We start from the raw sequence: 20,661 nt of genomic DNA, 5'->3' as shown, positions 1-20,661 counted from the left end.
ACAGAAACACACACACACACACACACACACACACACACACACACACACACACACACACACAGACACACACACACACACACAGACACACACAGACACACACAGAAACACACACAGAGACACACACAGACACACACAGAAACACACACACACACACACACACACACACACACACACACACACACACACACACACACACACAGAGACACACACAGAGACACACACAGACACACACTCATGTCATTTGGGGGGAGGGAGGATCTGCCTAGGATGGAGGATTTGGCCACATTAAAAGTTTTTTTATTTTTTACTCTATTTTGAGAATAAAGTTGAATTAACAGCTAAAGTTTCAGCACAAAGTGCAAAGTGAAGATCGTTCTTTCAGCCCTTCAGCTCATAAACACAGGGCGGCGATGCGGTGACGCTGAACGTGTGGTCAGCAGGAAAAACACACAAACGTGGAAAAGCTGGCAGAAACATCTGGACAGATGTGAGGTCATCGATGGTCCTGTTGTATCACAGGACGGACCATCACTTTGTCTCACTGACTCGTCTACACGAGCCGTCTGTAATCTCACAATTTCAACTTTGTTCTCAAAATCAGTAACATTATTTACGTGAACGTTGATGCTGACGTTCCTTCGTAGATTTCACCTGCTGAGGTTCTGCTGATGAGTAAGTAACGTCTCGATGTAACTATAACAACCTCTGAGAAAACACACGACCATCAGATAAAGGTGTGGGCTTGTCTTCATGTTTGGCCTCCATCTGCTTACATGCAGCTTTGCCTCCAGACCCAGATTCCAACCTAATGATGGGGGTAGCCAATCAGGACGAAGCCGGGGAGTCAGGTGGTAGCGTGCCGTCGCCGGTCGTCACTGAGACAGAGCAGGTGAGTCCAGAGACGGCTCATCTTTATTCATGGCTTCATCTTTGTTGGCAGCGCTTGCAGGTCGCTCTTCTTCTCCACATTTGCTGCTTTGTTCTTTCTGTAAACGGCGCCTCTGATCAAGTTCAAAGCCCGGCCCTCCTGACAGTCTCTCTTCATCAGCCTGACACGTTTTTCTGCGTCTTCAAAACCACTTTTCCTCATTTTCATGTTCCCGTATGTCTGTGCGTTTAGAGCGGTAATTATGCGCCGCGTAGCCGCTCGTCCCGCTGTGGATTTTAGGCGTGTTTTCAGTAATGTTTTTGTTCACCGTGAACTATTTTAAATGTTCGTATTTTCATTGCGCTGTCTTTTATCTCAAACGTCCTGCTTTTCAGATCGTGACAGACTTCTCTTCTTCCTGTTCCTCGCCACCGTTGTCAGCGACTCCACTCGTGTCGTTTTCCACATGCAAACAATAATCAGTATTTTATCAGTGAAGCTCGTTGCCCCTCCTGACACAAGACACCGAGAAGCATCTGAATGTCTGCAGGCCGTCACATCTCGTCCCATCTCACGCATCAAGTCAGTCACATCATCAGTAAATAAATGCGGCAGCGTGCAAAGACAGGCCGCACACGCTCAGAGCGCAGCTGACGAGCGTGTGCAGACCAGTCGACGTCTTCCATACAAATTTCACAAGGTTTTCTTCATTTTACTCAGCAACTTCCAGCAACCGCTCACCATCCAGCTGGGGATTTGTTTTCCTTAGCAACCAGAGGTCGCCAGGCGGTTGTCAGTGGCTCTGTATACACGTGCAACCAGAGACCACAGGAAGTGAAGAACATGCTAGTGCTAGCTGCTTCCAGGTGACTGAAGCAACTACCAATGTGAGTGAAGAGTACCTTTGACTGATAATAATAATAATAACCTGGTAATAAATATATTAGACGGTCACCTAGGCAACCGGAGCCTGGAACGTCCAACCAGCTCTCAGCTTCTAAGTAACAAACAAATCGCTGCCATCGTGGACACAGCGTTAGCGTCATTTCCTGTTTTAGGCTAGTTTCTCACCGTGTCGTGTCTTACTTCCGGTTTTTGTGATTTTTCTGCCCCGCCCACATCGTCTCCACCTGTGTCCTGTTTTCCTGCTCATTACCTTTTTCATCTTTTTTTTTCTTTTTCATGTTTTTGGGTACATCTCTGTACAGACTCTTGATGGTGTCACAAATCAAGAAAGGATGTAAAAACTTGCTGTGAAAATGCGTCTAAGAAAAGTCTGCTGGCCACAGGAAACAGGAAATGGAAGCAGGAGATACTTGAACCTGCAGAGGGAGGGTGGGCACTCCTCTGAGAGGTTTGCATTACCCACCCTCGTGTGAGCGCGCTCACTGATCCAAAGCGCCTCCAAATAAGTTTCCTCTGAAGCTCTGCAGCTCACAGCGGAGGACCACTTAAAGCAAATTGACTTTACTGATGTGAATTATGACGATACTGATATCATGCATAAAGTTATTTACCCTCCGAAGGATTGAAATAAGTCATTCCCTCAGATACGGGGAACTAATATGAATGCAAATAGGATTAGGCTCCTGCATTAGTGTCTGATAAACAATTTACAGGCCTGAGCGTTCACCAGGGGATTCGCTCCACGCGGCGCCTGGAACGGGGGGGGTTAACCCTCCATCCTCTACAAGCGTTCGCCTTCACCGCGTCTGCAGACAAATAAAGAAACGCAGATTACTGGCGAGGTCGCCGATTTACCTTTAAATCAGATCCGATCTGTCCCGAAGGGGAAGCTCCGACCGAGGACGACGCAACAAATGGAATTACAGCCAAACCGCAGAGCGAGCACGTGGTGAAAGACGCCCCGCAGGCCGCCGCTGACAGTTAATATGCAGCGAGAGTTGAGCCGATGCATCTCAGGTGTGCCCGAACCTGCAGCGTGTCCATTTCTACCTTAAAATTTAAAACGGGCCCAGCTTCTTGAGCTTCGCCACTGAAGGCAGGAAAGCCATGAGAAGATGTGTGCAGAGTTCACTGAAGCAGCTCACCCACTCTCAGGCTGCTGTTTGACTATCCCGCGCTCTTATTTTGAAAGCGTAGGCCCTTCCTGTCTGGTTGGACATGTTTAGTCTGGGAGTCCTGGCCCCACAAGCTGAGAAACTCCGATCAAATCAAAGCCAATAAAGTTAAAAACAGAGCCCATCCTCGCCACGCTGACTCGTCTGAGGACACTGAGGTCGTCCTGCAACGGAGCAGGATATTGTGTCACTAAGTTACAGCAGCTTTGCATGACTCGCAGCTTAAAATAATCCTTATTTGTTTTATACTCAACTCATTCTGTGACTCACACAAGCTCCTCCCCTTTTAAGACATCTTTCTGATGATTGGCCAACTTCATCACTAGCGCTGTTTAGTGAGAAAGTCCTGTTTAATACTTCAGATGGACATTTTAAATGTACTCTGAGTACTTTTTCTCTGATTATTAAAGTACACTTTGTTCCAGAGACTGCAGTACTTTTACGTGTACTCTGTGTGCTGTGGGGTAAAAGTGTCATCAGCCTCTTTCCACAGCACATGACGAACCTGATCACATGTCCACACAAACATACGACCACGTAAAACGAACAACAATCTGATTGTCGCGTGGAAGCTCTGAGATTTCTTCCTCACTGGTGAGAAAAGTTTATAACTTCTGCCTTTGAAGCTTTGATGCTGCTCAGTCTTTGCCTGGTACATAACGTCTGAAACGAGCCCCTGCGTGACTGTAACACGCCAGGCTTCACCGCCAAACCTGGAGAATCGTGTAGACATAGTAGCGATGGGCGCCTCGGCCAGCGTGGTGTTCAGACATTTTGTTTATCAGTAAACGTGCTCTCATCTAATGATCCAGCTGATCCAACGAGTGCTTGTTGGTCCACAGAGAAACACAGAGATGGCGGCTCGAGGCCGCCGGCCTGACGGATGTTTTAAACCTGGGACTGCGGTCGAAGAAGCATCGCTGCAGAAAGTGGGCGGACCCTCAGACCCGCCGACCTTCGCGGCGGTGAGCGCGAGCAGGCCGACCTCCAGCGGCGACGGAGGAGACGTGACCTGCTGCGACCTGCTGTCTCTGAGGAGCGACTCGGTATCTTTGGCCAGCGAGTCCAACGTGTTTGGGAGGGTGAGTGAAAGACGAAGAGCCGGGGCGTTCACGCAGACTTTTGTTTCCGAAGCAGGAAATCGGAAATGCCGAGCAGCTGTTGGGATTGGTTTACACCAGCCAGAGGTGTGGACTCGAGTCACATGACTTGGACTCGAGTCAGACTTGAGTCATTAATTTTATGACTTTAGACTTGACTTGAAAAAATGTTCCAAGACTTGTGACTTGACTTGGACTTTTACACCAATGACTTGGGACTTGAATTGGACTTGAACCGGTTTACTTGAAAAGACTTGATGTTTCACCCCAAATATAAAATTTAACACGCATACTATATTATATTATATAGAAAGTGTGCACCATTAATTCAATTCATTCATTTATTCAAACCACACTCCGTACGTATGTGTGCGTGAGCTGTAGCACAGCCAATCAAATTAACCAGATTTTCTTGTTTTTAAAAAGAAAAAAAAAAAACGCTCAAATGCTGCAAGAAGATATTTTTTTTCAGGTACATAAACTATGAAGTAGTCAACAAAAAACCGAAATGCAATATGCAAAACATGCAAGCAGAGAATCACAGACAGAGATGGAACAACTTCCAACTTTCTCCGACGGTTGAAGTTGTATAAAGAACGGTAGGCGGGGCTTCATGACTTCATCTAACTAGCAAATGTTGTCCAGGCTCCGTTGGTGATACAGTTTTTTTTAATGTGTATGATATTTTTGTCATGCGATTTTAAAGCTGGTCCTACAACCGCATCCAAGAATGACATGCAGCTTATCTCAGAACTGTGTGAAAATTATTCTTGGAGCTAGGTTTAATTGAGCTGCATTTTAAAGAGGTGCAATTTCACAATTTGTGTATATTTTCTAAGTTCACTATTTCGTCATGTGTTGAGAAAAACACAGATTTTAAAATTACATGGTCTAATATTTACATTTAGCATAACTGCAACATGCTTTTTTTCGTTTTTTTTTTTTAAAGACTCGAAAGGACTTGAAATTCAAAGTTTCAGACTTGTGACTTTACTCGGACTTTTACACCAGTGACTTGAGACTTGACTTGAGACTTGACTTGTGACTTGAGGATAAAGACTTGAGACTTACTTGAGACTTGCAAAACAATGACTTGGTCCCGCCTCTGCCTGTACCAGCTCTGCTGGTGTGAGTCTGACAATAATGAACTGTTACACAAATCTGGGTCTGTGCACACAGAAACTCACATTATGTGACATCACTCCTCGCTCCGATCACGGAACGCCAAAATAAAAGCACAAAGAAATAGGAAATATTTGCTGTAAATAGTTCACAGCAACGTGTGTTGCTTCGGACCGAGGTGATTTCTGTGGCATAAAGAAGAATCACGCTTCCATGATTAACTTATTTGTTTGTCCATCATGGACTGAGCACAGAAACGCTGAGCTCTGTGGGCAGGTACACATCAGGTATAACATCCATATGCATATCCAGGATGCCTGCAAATCCAGCCCATAGTGTCCACAACCAGAGAGCTAGCTTCTTACAGTGCAGTTTGTTCCACGATGAGGACAGAGGGGAGGGTCTGCATGTTAACACGTTTGGGCCAAAGTGCAGCTTCTTCCTGTAACGATGGAGCTGCAGCTAAAGTGATGTCAGCGGTTCAGAGTGCAGGTACGCCCTAGGTGACATCACATGGTCACTGTTTGTTCAGAACAAACCTTCAGTAAGAGTCAGACAACACTGCAGTAAATGTTTGAATTTTTGAATGGAGTCTGGTGTGTGGCTGAGGTTCTCGTCACATTGTACCCAGACTGTGATGTCAACAGAACCAAAACTAAACCGTGAGTGAAACAGGAAGACCCGCCCACTTCTCCCCTCCACGTTTATCACGGTGGTAATAAAGTGTAACGCACTGATAGAAACTATTGTGTTTAATTACCCTTAATTGGGTTTATCATTTATTAATGAGTGTTGTGAAGTTCGTTGACCTTAAACTAAAGGATGAGGTTGAATGAGGAGAAACAGGAAGTGCTCAGGTGAAGTCAGGTGAGCTCAGCCTGAGCGAGGCTCTGTCTACGTTTTCATTCAGGATTTTTAATGCGATCAAATCTGTTTCACCTTTGCCGTCCCACCTTTTAGATCTGAGTAATCACACGTGTTTGCGCCCTCTCGTTCAGCCTCTCGCTCTTACATTCGGACGCCGGCGAGGAAAAGCTGACCCCATCTTGTCGTGATGAACCTAGTGGACTGAACGGACTCCCGCCCTCTGCAGAGGTATCATCACGCTGGCGGCAGGCTCCACATCCCCCCCGCCGAATGAAGCTACGGCGTAATCATAATTCTCTTGACCTCCGATGACCCCTGCGAGGCTCTGACAACGAGGGCCACGCGACACAACAGACGGCGCCGCCCGCTCCAAAATGGCTTTTTCATTTCTCGAACAATCACACTGCGGCAGCGCTGAATGAGAGGGCAGATTACATAAGGTGGGGGTTCCCGGGGTGAGATGAGAGCTTTTTCTCCAAAACGCCGCAGTCGTTATCGCTCTCATTAAATTCCTCCTCTGACTCGGAGCCTGCTTTGAATCCATCCATCGGAACAACACGGCGGCTGGAAATTCTCAATTAATATGTTAATGTGTGCAAGATATTTCATCACAGGAAGCAGAGCTCAGCGCGCTCACAGGTTAGCGCCAAATTACAGGAGACCCACAAACAGCATCATCCGAGCCCACAGCGGCGCTTTGGAGCAGGAACGGGCCCTGAAGGAGCTCCAGGAGAACCCTCCCACCCACAGAAAGTTTCCATAAACATACTGTTCGCTGTTCTTTAGCTTGTGCTCCAGGCCCGATACGTCCGTGAGACCGAGTTTGGATCGGGGATTAAATGAGTGAACGTTACGTGAAGTGTGTGCGTTCCGCTCACATCGACATCAGAGCTGTGTAAAAATAAAAGCTGGCTCTTTTCTGCCTCTCTGTGCTTTGGATACGCTTTCTTCTTGTATGCAGACATTTCTAAAGGAAGAACTGAAATTCACACTATATGCTGTTAAACCATGAATAAAAATTTTGTGTTTTTTGCCATTACTTTATGCAACAAATGCATGTTTTGACAAGTGGAATTATATTTTCTATTAAGCTGGTGCCATATGTTAGGCATTCTTTAATAAGGAAAAACTAGTATGTCAAGGACTTTATTGTGAAAAGAACAGGAAGGCCTTTTGGGACAGACCCTATCCGGTTGTTCAGTGATGACGCGACGAATCCTACTTCCGGGTCTAAAGTAGTCTGCGTTTAATATGGCTTTTGTGTTGTTAACATGTTTAATGTTTTGTATTTTCTTCTATTTGATCTCAAAAAGCTCCTAAAACAGTCAGTGATCCCTGTTGACCTCCCTCGGCTTTTATTACCGCTAATCATTTATTTAAGCTCAGTTTTTAAAACCTTAGGATGTAGCTACAGCCCAGCCCATGCAGCAGTATATGAATGACTAACCTCGTATTGTGGATGGATTATCTCAGTTGTTCTCCTGGCTGAAGTTTGGTCCTTTTACAGCATCCTGCCATGCGATTACATTTGTTCCTGACCACCGAAAACACTCACGTTAACTTTTATGGAGTGGAAAAAAAGTTAGCTTGTTCATATTATGCTAGCATAGCTGTGTCGCTAGCGGTCACGTAGCACATCATTATATACCAGCTAGCCAAACTTCAGTAACCCTACAAACGGCACTGCTGTTTTGTTTTCTGTCTTCATTTATGTTGGAAGTGATAACAGAGCTGTACGTTTTAATTTGTTTCCAAAACCCCGCAGTCAGGACATGCTATATTGCATTTAGATAGAAGCTAGCGAGCTAACTCCCTGCTAACTTCTAACTCCGTTAAATGTCATAAATTCCGTTTTCATGGATGCCTGGATGTTAAACTCAATTGTTACACCTGGTAGAGCAGAACGCTGATCATTTTATTAAAGATGAAAGACTTTAGACTGTTTTTCCAACTCTCAGTAATGCCATAGTGATCGTTGGATATATGGACCTACAGCGGAGTTTAGACCCAGACACGGCTAGTGACGTCAGACTGAACAACCGGATTGAAAAAGACGGACGTAGCTGCAGCGAGACCGCCCACTTTTACGCCTCCAGATGAGTGTTTTCAGCGCTGCCACCTTGGTGTTTTGAAACCAGGTGGTACCTCCTGGTTGTGACCAATGACTGTAGAAAACATGGACGATGCCACCCCGCCTCCTCCTATTGTGCAAAAATGAAGCCAAAATACCCCGCTTGTGGAGGCTGCCATCTTGCATTTTTGGAGCCAGAGTCTGCGCAGTAATGACTTTAGGTGGAGCAACTGTGTAACGCTCCCGCCCACACACCCGCTGGACGTGACCGTAAACACGCCCCCCTACACTTTTTACGTAGCCCGGCTGCTCCAGTTTTTTGCTGGTTTACCGCGACTGACGACTCGTTTAATTAAGGTAAAAACAACCATGTCACTGTTATAAAAAAGACACACAGCTTATCATCTTATAGTTCTAAAATCGCTCTGTTGTTAATTCGTTTGCTAGATTAGCCGCTAGCATACGCACTGTGTTGGAGGCTTGTTGCTAGCTAGCTAGCAATGCTACACACCTGGTTTTTTTTGGGTTTTTTTGTTTTTTTCAAAATATTAAACTTAATTAAGAAACAGTATACAGAACATGTATACAATCAGAACAAAATTAACATATGCCAGGGGGTGTAATACAAAGAATTACAAACATTCAAATAATTTGTAATTACTACAAATAGTAATAGTTTTCATAGCCTTTTTGTTAAGTGATCCACTAATCAATTTTATGTAACATAAAACATCATTATAGTAATGTTTAAAATTAGGTTTTTTGTTACTGTATTTGCATTTGTGAAAATAAAATTTAGCTAAGATAACTAATAAGTTTATTATAAAGTAAACATCTTCTTTTTTTTGCCTTCGAAAGAAACAAAATACAACATTTTCCCATTTCACAGTAAAGTCTTTGTAGAGATGTCCAGCAATGAATCTACTGAAGTCTTTCCAAAATGTTCTAGCGTATGAACAGATCCAGAAGAGGTGCTGCAGTCTCAGGATGGCTTCCACAAAATCCACAGCTCACATTTATGTCCCTTTTGAACTTCGTCATGTAATGATTAGCAGGATAAAATTTATGCAATATTTTAAATGGGACTTCCTTCACTTTATTCGTTACCAGATACTTGTTAGGAATTGTCCATACTCTTTTCCAGTTAATGTCACTGACAAAGAAATTCCAATAAGAGACCACATGTGGGACAGTTAGAGATTCTGTCTGGAACAAAGCACGAATATTCTTATTACTTTTACTGTGGTTTGTTAGACAGATTCTTCCTATGTGTGAATCTAAAGGGTTGGGGAGAGAAACAATGATATGCAAGGTTGAATACCTTTAAAAAGCATTATAATACCCGTAGGTATTGCATCAAATAATATGGCATATTCTTTGGGTGTGGCTGGAAATTTATAGGTGTTTAAGAATTCTGAGTAGGACATGAGCTGCCCATTAGGATTAAACAGCTGATTCACTAAAACAATCCGTTTCTCAACCCACCTAGAAAAAAATAATGATTTATTTTCATACACTACGTTCCTATTATTCCAAATTGGACACGTATGGGGTGTAAAGTTGTGTTTATATATAAGGGACCAAGCTAATAGAACTTGTTTGTGAAACATCGAAAGGTTTTCTGGAAGCTTATCTATATTATAATCACAACCTAAGATAAAACTTAGACCACCAAACTTAGAGAAAATGTAGTGAGGAATAAAATTCCAAATGGATACCGGATTTTTAAGAAAATGTTTAGCCCAATTAATCTTAAATGTATTGTTTAGAGTAGTAAAATCCAAAACATTGAGACCACCGTGCTCATAGTCATTCATCAATACACTTTTTCTGATGTAATGTGTCCGGTTTTTCCAGAGCAAGTTGAAGAGCATTCGGTCGATATCCTTACAAGTTTTGCCGTCCACATGCAGAGAAATTGCTGCATAAGTCAGTCGAGACAGACCTTCTGCTTTTGAGAGCAATACCCTTCCTCTTAAACTTAAATCTCTCTGCAACCATTGATTTAATTTGGTTTGAGATTTTTTAATAATTGGGGGAAAATTTAGTAAAATTCTGTCTTTTGTATCTTTGCAGATAATCAGACCTAAATATGTTGCTTCATTTTTAACTGTTATATTACAAATACTCTGAACATTACACTCTTTGACAGGTAATAACTGACATTTATTTAAGTTTAGGACCAATCCAGACCCTTTTGAGAAATCCTCTATTACACGTAAAGCAATTGGCACTTGGCTGGCATTTTTAAGAAAAATTGTGGTATCATCTGCCAATGGACTGATGACAATCTCTCTGTCTGCTATGTTTATACCCTTCACAGGGCTATTCGAAATATGAGAGGCAAGAATTTGGGTGCAAAGTAAAAAAAGATAAGGGCTAATCGGGCAACCTTGGCGTACACCTCGATTAAGACTAAAACGAGAAGTGGTGCCATTTTTCATTCTAATAGAACTATTAGCATTGGAATACAGAGTTTTGATAGCTGCGGAAGATATCACCAAAACCAAATTTCTGAAGTGTAAGAAATATAAATTCATGCTCAATTGAGTCAAAGGCTTTATAGAAGTCCAGGAGAAGGATAAATGAGTCATCAGATATTAATGCTGAGTAGTCCAGAATATCCAAGACGAGTCTAATATTATTGGAGATGTGCCTGTTTGTCATAAAACCAGACTGTGTCTCGTCTACAATATCATCCAAAATATATTTAATTCTTCTAGCTAGCAATAGAGCTAATATTTTATAATCATTATTTAGGAGGCTTGTTGGTCTCCAGTTGTCTATAAAAAGTAGGTCCTTCTTAGGTTTGGGAATTAAAGTAATAAGTCCCTGAGTAAGGCTGGGAGGAAGAGTGCCCCTTTCAATACTTTCATTATAAACCTGCAACAAAAAGGGTGCAAGCTGACAAGAAAATGATTTATAGAATTCAGCCACCAGCCCATCTGTGCCCGGAGATTTGTTGTTTTTAAGAAATTCAATAGATGTCAATATCTCTTTTTCAGTAATTGGACTGTCACAAAAAAGCCTATCAGCACTTTTAATCATTTCAACATTGTTTACAGAGTCAATAAATTGGGTAGCGACCTTTGCGTTATAATTGGATTCATACAACTTTGAGTAGAAATTACAACAAAATTGAGAGATAATTTTGCATCATCACTGACCGTACCATTTATATTCAATTTATGAATAGTATTGGTTTTAGATCTATGTTTTTCTAAGCGGAAAAAATAAGCAGAATTCTGCTCTCCCTCCTCTATCCACCTTTTTCTTGAACGAACGAAAGCTCCTTCAGCTTTCTGGCGGTAAATCTCATCCAGTTTAGATTGAAAGGACCTAAGATGTAATCTATCCTCCTCCGAGACCTCGTCTGGTGGGAGTTGATATATTGCAGAAATTTGAACAATTAGATTTTCTTCTTCTGCTGCCCTTGACTTAGCTATTTTTGCCCCATACTGTCTCAACATTTTACTTGTCTCAAATTTAAAAATTTCCCAGTTTGTGCTATAGGAATTCTTGCTACACACCTGTTACTCTAATAGAGATTGAAAATGTGACGTCATTCAGGGGTAAAACCGCAAAGAATTCTGGGAACTCGTGGCAAGCGGTACTAGCTCACGCAGGCTTTCAATTGAAATCAGTTATACAGCGATAAAAAGAAACACAAAAATGGCAAGAAGCTGTTGTATTATTAACTGCAATAGCCGGTCGCATGACAGCCACGGGAAGCCGACGGGTAAAGAGATCGGTTGTTATCGGATTACGTCGTTGAAGAGAAATTGTTCGAGCCGTGTTTCCGAAGTAACAAAGAGCCGACTGGATCGCAGCCATTCAAAGACCAAATATAACGTCTCAGAACACTCCAGCTCACAGGTTAGTCTGCTCCAAGCATTTACACAAAGGTCAGTCTGCTGTTGTAGTTAATGCGTCATTTTCATAACATAATTGGTGATATAGGTTACAAGCAAGTCTGGCGCTGAACAGAAATGGTCGCGCTATGCTCCTTTATTTATTGTGCATAAATAGTGAATTGTCCTGACACAATATTGCGTTTCGCTTCTGTTATTATGGTACATTGACAAAAACATATACTTTTATTCACAGGATAAAACAGGTTTTTTGTATCACTAATTGCCCAGTACGATTACAACATACAGTATTATTGTCACTGCTACATTTCTGTGATGCTACCAGAAATTATTTCCACTACTAATTAATTACCGTTGAGCTCAAAGGTTATATTAATAAACAGTTAAGGAATGTGTATTTATGACGACGATTTGTGAGACTGGTAAACTTATGATACGTACGATGGTCTTTGTTCTACACGGTGCGTTTCAAGGTCCTGCACCCATCCGTCGGTAAACTGTACCTGGGCTTGTTGCAGTGACCTGAAGTTACTAAACTTCATGAGTGTATGCACTCACTCCAAGAACCGTATGATTATAAATATGAGCGTGGTGAAGTTGGGCAGCACACTAACGTCTTTTGTCCCTCTGTGTGCTCGTAAGGGTCTGACCCTTTCACTCCTTTGATTTTTTCCTCGTATCTTTTCTTTGTCTTTTCGTCGAGTCTGTCTTTGTACGGACCGGCATTGTTCTCCTTCGTTTTGTACATACCTTTTTTAGGGGACAAAGAAAAAGCAAGAAGGTATTGGAACCGGAGAATGAACGTTTTGCGGTGCTGCAAATGCTTGCATTTGATGCAGGTACTTGGATTTTTTTGCAACGAGTTCCCGGCATGCAATGCGCGAAAATCAGACGTGAAAGTTCTACTCTTTTGGCTTTGTGTTTATTGTTTTTATTGTTTTTGTTTGTTTCTTCTTTTTTTTTTTTTTTCCTTTCTTGCTATAATGCTCAACCGAGGATATTACATATTCGGATTAATGATGGAGCCTTGAATGTTACTGTTGTTTCTAAATAAAGTTCTTTAAAAAAAAAAAAAAAAAGTACCCTAACCCACTCAAAGACCGTGAAGGCCGGAAGTGCGAGGCTTGTGAAATGGGCGGTCTAGCCTCCGTCGCGCTGCCCAGGTTGCCTAGCAACCATGATACTAACAGCTGGAAACGTGTCATACAGCTGTGTTTGACAGAGATGAAGGAGAAAATCTTTTGTTCATTTGTTTGTTGCTACATGAGCTTTGATCATTCTCTGTGAGATGAAGCTCAGCTATTGGACGGCGTATATTTTAAAGTAAAGGCTTTAAAACCAAGTTAGTACAAACGTCACTGATGTCACATAACTTTGCCGACATGTGGCCAACAGTAATGTTTTAATGTTCTTCGTTATTAAACATTTGCACATAAATAAGTGACGTCATATTCAGTACTTAAAGTTCACTCTTCGGCCGCCCCTCATCCGCCGTTTTTTTCGGCAAAATTATCCACACCCACCGCCACGCTATGCATTCTGGGATATGTTGGGCCACGAAGTCTACACCGCCACGTCCTTAAAATTCAGGGAAATGAAGGACGCATTTGAGGGCCGCATTTCGAGCAGCCTTTGAATTGGGACAGCCTTCGTCGCGTCGCTGTGACGTAATTGGCCTTAAAATGCGGCCTTTAAGGCTGCAGAGCCTGGATTGGGAGACAGCCAATGTTTTCTACAGTCATTGGTTGTGACTATGACCCCACAAATAATGCTTCTTTCTGAAACACATAACATGACCAAAATCTAATTCTCGCCCCCCTGGTGGTTATTACAAAAAATACAGGTTCAAGGCACTTCTGCAGTGGCCAGAAGCTGGATCCAGGGTTTATACCAGACCTGGGTACGGCCCACAGGTGCCACCCAGCCTTCAATCGTCCCTGAAAATCACCATTACACGAGTAAACAGGAAGTTTAGCAAAGTGCAACAGAGTGTCTGGTGGACTCTGCCACTCGAAGATGCTGAGAGAAAAAGAAGCATGATTCAGGAGAACAGGACGGACTGAGGCTACTACAGGAAATCTGGTTCTTCAGCTGAAAAACTAAGTGGACAGTTTATTGACTTTGTGCTCTGGAGTTTGAGCCGTGATGACCACCACACAGCCCAGTTACTCATTTTTGTAGTGGGACACTGGGAGTTATGTAGGAGCTGGCAGCAGTGCACTCAGTGAAAGGACTACAACTGTTCATGGAGGTAACTGCACGGAGGTGAAATGGGACAGACTAGGAATGTTTGTTACATAGTTCATTATATAGTGACAAAATGTTGGCTTGTTTCATATTTTCTAACTGTGCATGTAACTGTAACATATACTCTGAGCAGAACTGAGTTCAGTTTATTGGTACTTACCCCCGACTGTGTATATGTACTGTATATATATATATATATACAGGGAGTGCAGAATTATTAGGCAAGTTGTATTTTTGAGGAATAATGTTATTATTGAACAACAACCATGTTCTCAATGAACCCAAAAAACTCATTAATATCAAAGCTGAATGTTTTTGGAAGTAGTTTTTAGTTTTAGCTATTTTAGGGGGATATCTGTGTGTGCAGGTGACTATTACTGTGCATAATTATTAGGCAACTTAACAAAAAACAAATATATACCCATTTCAATTATTTATTTTTACCAGTGAAACCAATATAACATCTCCACATTCACAAATATACATTTCTGACATTCAAAAACAAAACAAAAACAAATCAGCGACCAATATAGCCACCTTTCTTTGCAAGGACACTCAAAAGCCTGCCATCCATGGATTCTGTCAGTGTTTTGATCTGTTCACCATCAACATTGCGTGCAGCAGCAACCACAGCCTCCCAGACACTGTTCAGAGAGGTGTACTGTTTTCCCTCCTTGTAAATCTCACATTTGATGATGGACCACAGGTTCTCAATGGGGTTCAGATCAGGTGAACAAGGAGGCCATGTCATTAGTTTTTCTTCTTTTATACCCTTTCTTGCCAGCCACGCTGTGGAGTACTTGGACGCGTGTGATGGAGCATTGTCCTGCATGAAAATCATGTTTTTCTTGAAGGATGCAGACTTCTTCCTGTACCACTGCTTGAAGAAGGTGTCTTCCAGAAACTGGCAGTAGGACTGGGAGTTGAGCTTGACTCCATCCTCAACCCGAAAAGGCCCCACAAGCTCATCTTTGATGATACCAGCCCAAACCATTACTCCACCTCCACCTTGCTGGCGTCTGAGTGGGACTGGAGCTCTCTGCCCTTTACCAATCCAGCCACGGGCCCATCCATCTGGCCCATCGAGACTCACTCTCATTTCATCAGTCCATAAAACCTTAGAGAAATCAGTCCTGAGATGTTTCTTGGCCCAGTCTTGACGTTTCAGCTTGTGTGTCTTGTTCAGTGGTGGTCGTCTTTCAGCCTTTCTTACCTTGGCCATGTCTCTGAGTATTGCACACCTTGTGCTTTTGGGCACTCCAGTGATGTTGCAGCTCTGAAATATGGCCAAACTGGTAGCAAGTGGCATCTTGGCAGCTGCACGCTTGACTTTTCTCAGTTCATGGGCAGTTATTTTGCGCCTTGGTTTTTCCACACGCTTCTTGCGACCCTGTTGACTATTTTGAATGAAACGCTCGATTGTTCGATGATCACGCTTCAGAAGCTTTGCAATTTTGAGACTGCTGCATCCCTCTGCAAGATATCTCACTATTTTTGACTTTTCTGAGCCTGTCAAGTCCTTCTTCTGACCCATTTTGCCAAAGGAAAGGACGTTGCCTAATAATTATGCACACCTGATATAGGGTGTTGATGTCATTAGACCACACCCCTTCTCATTACAGAGATGCACATCACCTAATATGCTTAATTGGTAGTAGGCTTTCGAGCCTATACAGCTTGGAGTAAGAGATCATGCATGAAGAGGATGATGTGGACAAAATACTCATTTGCCTAATAATTCTGCACTCCCTGTATATATGTTTTATATTCATACCATATATGTGATTGATTCTACACAGGTGCCAAACAGGTTTCCTCCGGTTCCTAATTAAAAAATAACAGCTAAACAATTTCTGGCATCTTATAGAATTACAATAGAATATCATTTTATAATATAGACTTATTTTATTCTTAAAAAGAGAAACACTTTGTTTAATGTTATGCTCATTAAACAGAAGAATACATTTTCTTATCAAACTCTGTTTTGGTGAAGAATAGAAAACCTGACATTATAGAGGAGCCAAGTGCTCCTAGTTTCTCTGAACACGTACAGAATAACCAGATTAATATTAAATGAAAGTTTAAAAAGTAAATTGAAAGCAATAAAAATTGTACAATAAATTTATTGCAACAACAATCATAATATAAATGTATCACAGCAACATAACCCTCACGGGTCTTTAGATCTCCAGCTTCCCAGCATGCACTGCACTAAGGTTAAAACTCGGTTTTCCCCTCGCATGCACACAAAGCCTTATGATGTCTTTTTGTTGTTGCGATGAGTCTGAGGGGAGTCTGTGATCAACACTAAGACAAACGGTGATGGAGACAGCGCTGCTCTCCCCACGCTCTCTGATGTGAATACCTGCAGTTAAAGATGAAGACGAACCTGACGGTTAACACGAGCCAAACCCGTCACAGAGGAGAAGCTCTGACACGGAAAAAAGGACGAACCGGAGCTCCTCTGTAACGCACAAAGCTGATTACCTGAATAAGATGCGTAAAACAATGACAGGATAGACGGGAAACCACAGATGTGTTGTCAGTGGACTCGACAGACTGATTTTAGTCGTCACGTACAAATCAGTCAGTAGACTGCTGGAGATACTGCTCAGATATGAACATGAAAAGTTGCAAACACGTAAAGCCACATTGAGCCCAGGTGTAATTAAGCCCCGCCCACACCAAGTCACATGTAACAAAACCTCAATAATCCAGTTTGTCCCTGAGCTGTCGGAAGGATGTTCATCACCGAAGCAGCGCTGCGGTTCGAACATTCGATGCAGCTTCCTCACGCACACCTGGATTTAACAGGTAACATAAAGCGTGAGTGAGGCTGAAGACCCTCCTGAAACGAACACCTCGAGTTTAAGCAGCTTCACACAGAGTGGGATTAAGGAGTCAGGAGCACTTTAAGTAATCAAGCTCAGTTCTGCGTCAGTGGACGGCACTTCATCAGAGTTGTTAATGCGCTTCTATCCGTCTCGCTGGACTGTTTAGGCGCTTTTCATTTCCAGACGGAGTCGCCGAGCCATGGCTGCGGGGCTCGCCGTATAATTATAGGGGAAGCCCCGCCCCCACGGCGTCCTGCCTCCTCCTCATAATAAATCATTGATGGCTGCAGGAGCTGACTGCCCACTACTTGGTTGCATTGCAGTTTTACCCTCATTATGGATCACAAAGACTGAGATAAGTCAGCTTTTATCAGTAATTTGTGCGTTTGAGTTCACGTTTATCCTTTAATGATAAAAAAATGGTCTTTAATAACCTTGTTACAATAAACACTCGGTGGTGGATGACATAACAACAGTATATTCACGTTATGTTATTGGTCTGTATTATCACAGAGGGGGGAACTAGCGGTGGCTAACATTAGCCAGGAGAAAGAGCTCAAACCAAGCTGGACGTCCTGATGCAGCCGTAGCGCCCTCTGAGGGTTAGCTCATGGTTTTTGACAGACTTGATAAAAGCTTGTTTTCTATATAAAACATATTTAGTATAAAACTTTTATTTTGATCCACTCTGTAGTTTTTCTTTCTTTTTTCTTTCTTTTTTTTAATGGATAATGTTTCAATAGCAAACTTCTTTTCCTGGTTCGTCTGTCATTTTTATTTTCCGTGTATAAATTCATATTTCCTATCTTTTTTTTATCTCTGCAGCCTTTTCTTTCTTCCTTTCCTTTTTTATGTAACAGTGACTTTAAGCTCTGTGTCTTTAGATGCTCAAACAGTTCTGAGATCATTTCTCTGAGCGGCCTTTGAGACTGGGACTCCTCAGCCTTCACCTCCTCCTCCTCCTCTCCTTTTTTAAGCCGTTGCCCACTCTGCAGGACTTCACTGCTCTGTGGTTTGATTGAGCGGCTTGTAAACGCCACCAATTAGGACGGGCGATTGGCATACAAAGAGGCCGCTCCTGAATAGTGATGAGAAGTGGGAGGCTTTCCTCCCTCCTTGGTCGTTGTCAGGGGATCTGAGGAGGAGAAGGAGGAGAAGGAAAAGCCAGGCGGCCGTGTTTTGACAGCCTGAATAGACGGAGCAGTGGAAGTGGCTGAGGAAGGCTTTTGTTATGCTAACTGCTGGCTAACGGGCCCTTATTCATGTCTCCTCGACACCGAATGACTTGATTTAATTATCTTGTTGCTTCTCGTGGAGGAGAGGGCTTCAGGACGGGAGCAGCGGAGGGTGAGGATGATGAGGGAGGGGGGAAAGGTCACTCTCCAGATTCCTGGGGAATGTTTTTTTGTCTTGACAGGATGACGGCACGAGTGTCTCCAGCCTTTGCAGAGGCACTATGTAATTCTGCGCAGATGTTTCCATGTTTTAATTACATGTAGTTTGAGAATCTGTCATCTCACCTCACTTCATCACATCCAACCCTGATACCACAGGGAAGCTGCTCTGTGCACACGATGCACCCCCACCCCCCCACCCCCATGCACCAAAACTGTTTGAGGCCGGGTGGAAGTAGTTCACACTGTTTCATTATTTTATGTACGGTTATTTTATCCTGATCAATTCAAACCTTGACTGACTGCAGATATAATGACTTTAAACTACATGAAAATACCTGAAACAGCTTCTGCTTGTCCCACAGTCGCTTACTGAGACTCCTCTGTGAGTGTGAGTTGGACCACTAATGAGGAAGATGAAGAGCGTCCTCCTCCTCTCCAGGGATTCACGCTCCTCCTTACCAACAAACCAGCACTCTGTTCCACACAGTGAATGTCCATCATAGGACGTCATCCTGCAGAGCTCAGAGGGCTGTTTTTTCCATTATTACCCATAATCCTTTGTGCCTCTGTGTTTTCAGTGAATGTGGAGCAGTTTTCTCAGAAGAACATGCAGACGTTCATCTCAGATTCTAACCCTCACTGTCAGAGAGGCGTCTGAAGAACTGTCTTCAATGAACAAGAAGTCCTGAAACTGGACACTGTCCAAACAAAGGCCAATACCAGTCTAAAGTGGGTCTAAATACCAGTCTAGAACTAGTCCAATACCAGTCTAGAACTAGTCCAACACCAGTCTAAATACCAGTCTAAAACTTGTCCAACACCAGTCTAGAATTAGTCCAACACCAGTCTAAACCAGTCTAAAACTAGTCTAAATACCAGTCTAGAACTAGTCCAATACCAGTCTAGTACTAGTCCAATACCAGTCTAAAACTAGTCCAACACCAGTCTAAAACTAGTCCAACACCAGTCTAAATACCAGTCTAGAACTAGTCCAATACCAGTCTAGAACTAGTCCAATACCAGTCTAAATACCAGTCTAAAACTTGTCCAACACCAGTCTAAATACCAGTCTAGAACTAGTCCAACACCAGTCTAAACCAGTCTAAAACTAGTCTAAATACCAGTCTAGTACTAGTCCAATACCAGTCTAAATACCAGTCTAGAACTAGTCCAATACCAGTCTAAAACTAGTCCAATACCAGTCTAGAACTAGTCCAACACCAGTCTAAACCAGTCTAAAACTAGTCCAATACCAGTCTAGAACTAGTCCAACACCAGTCTAAACCAGTCTAAAACTAGTCTAAATACCAGTCTAGAACTAGTCCAATACCAGTCTAAAACTAGTCCAATACCAGTCTAAATACCAGTCTAGAACTAGTCCAACACCAGTCTAAACCAGTCTAAAACTAGTCTAAATACCAGTCTAGTACTAGTCCAATACCAGTCTAAAACTAGTCCAATACCAGTCTAAAACTAGTCCAACACCAGTCTAGAACTAGTCCAATACCAGTCTAAATACCAGTCTAAAACTTGTCCAACACCAGTCTAAATACCAGTCTAGAACTAGTCCAACACCAGTCTAAACCAGTCTAAAACTAGTCTAAATACCAGTCTAGAACTAGTCCAATACCAGTCTAAAACTAGTCCAATACCAGTCTAGAACTAGTCCAATACCAGTCTAAATACCAGTCTAGAACTAGTCCAACACCAGTCTAAACCAGTCTAAAACTAGTCTAAATACCAGTCTAGAACTAGTTCAATACCAGTCTAAAACTAGTCCAATACCAGTCTAGAACTAGTCCAACACCAGTCTAAACCAGTCTAAAACTAGTCCAATACCAGTCTAGAACTAGTCCAATACCAGTCTAGAACTAGTCCAACACCAGTCTAAACCAGTATAAAACTAGTCTAAATACCAGTCTTCAACAATTCTTCCGGCAATCATTCGAATACAGTCAGTCTGGAACACCTTTAGTCTTTACCTGAAAACATCAAACAGTGTCAGCTGTATGCTGCACATGTGCTGCAAGACTAAACTTTACGAACGCTTGTGTCGAGACGAAACCCTTACACTCGCCGACAGCTGCAGACATCAGTGTAGCTACGTTTCCAGAGGTTTGACATAATGGATGTAGGCTTGACGGGTTTTTACTCCTCGACTCGGTTTCTATCCTAACAGCAAGCGTTATCGGTGGAGTCTGG

General features: G+C 42.6%; 1 protein-coding gene across 1 annotated transcript in view; it reads left to right on the top strand.

Moving 5' to 3' along the window:
• LOC146666968 (uncharacterized) overlaps positions 1–20,661 on the top strand; it is a 67,312-nt gene that overhangs the window by 9,460 nt on the left and 37,191 nt on the right. Inside the window, exons 3-4 of the mRNA XM_085411461.1 lie at positions 780–889; positions 3,792–4,031. Of these exons, the coding sequence (XP_085267587.1) occupies positions 780–889; positions 3,792–4,031 (350 nt within the window). The remainder of the gene's footprint in view (positions 1–779; positions 890–3,791; positions 4,032–20,661) is intronic.

The sequence above is a fragment of the Rhamphochromis longiceps genome, linkage group LG7 (genome assembly GCF_057381845.1).
Source record: "Rhamphochromis longiceps isolate RC_006_pf linkage group LG7, R_longiceps_female_GT1.1, whole genome shotgun sequence".
Taxonomy (NCBI): domain Eukaryota; kingdom Metazoa; phylum Chordata; class Actinopteri; order Cichliformes; family Cichlidae; genus Rhamphochromis; species Rhamphochromis longiceps.
Note: the sequence above shows the minus strand (reverse complement) of the source record. Positions and strands in the feature narration are given on the sequence as shown.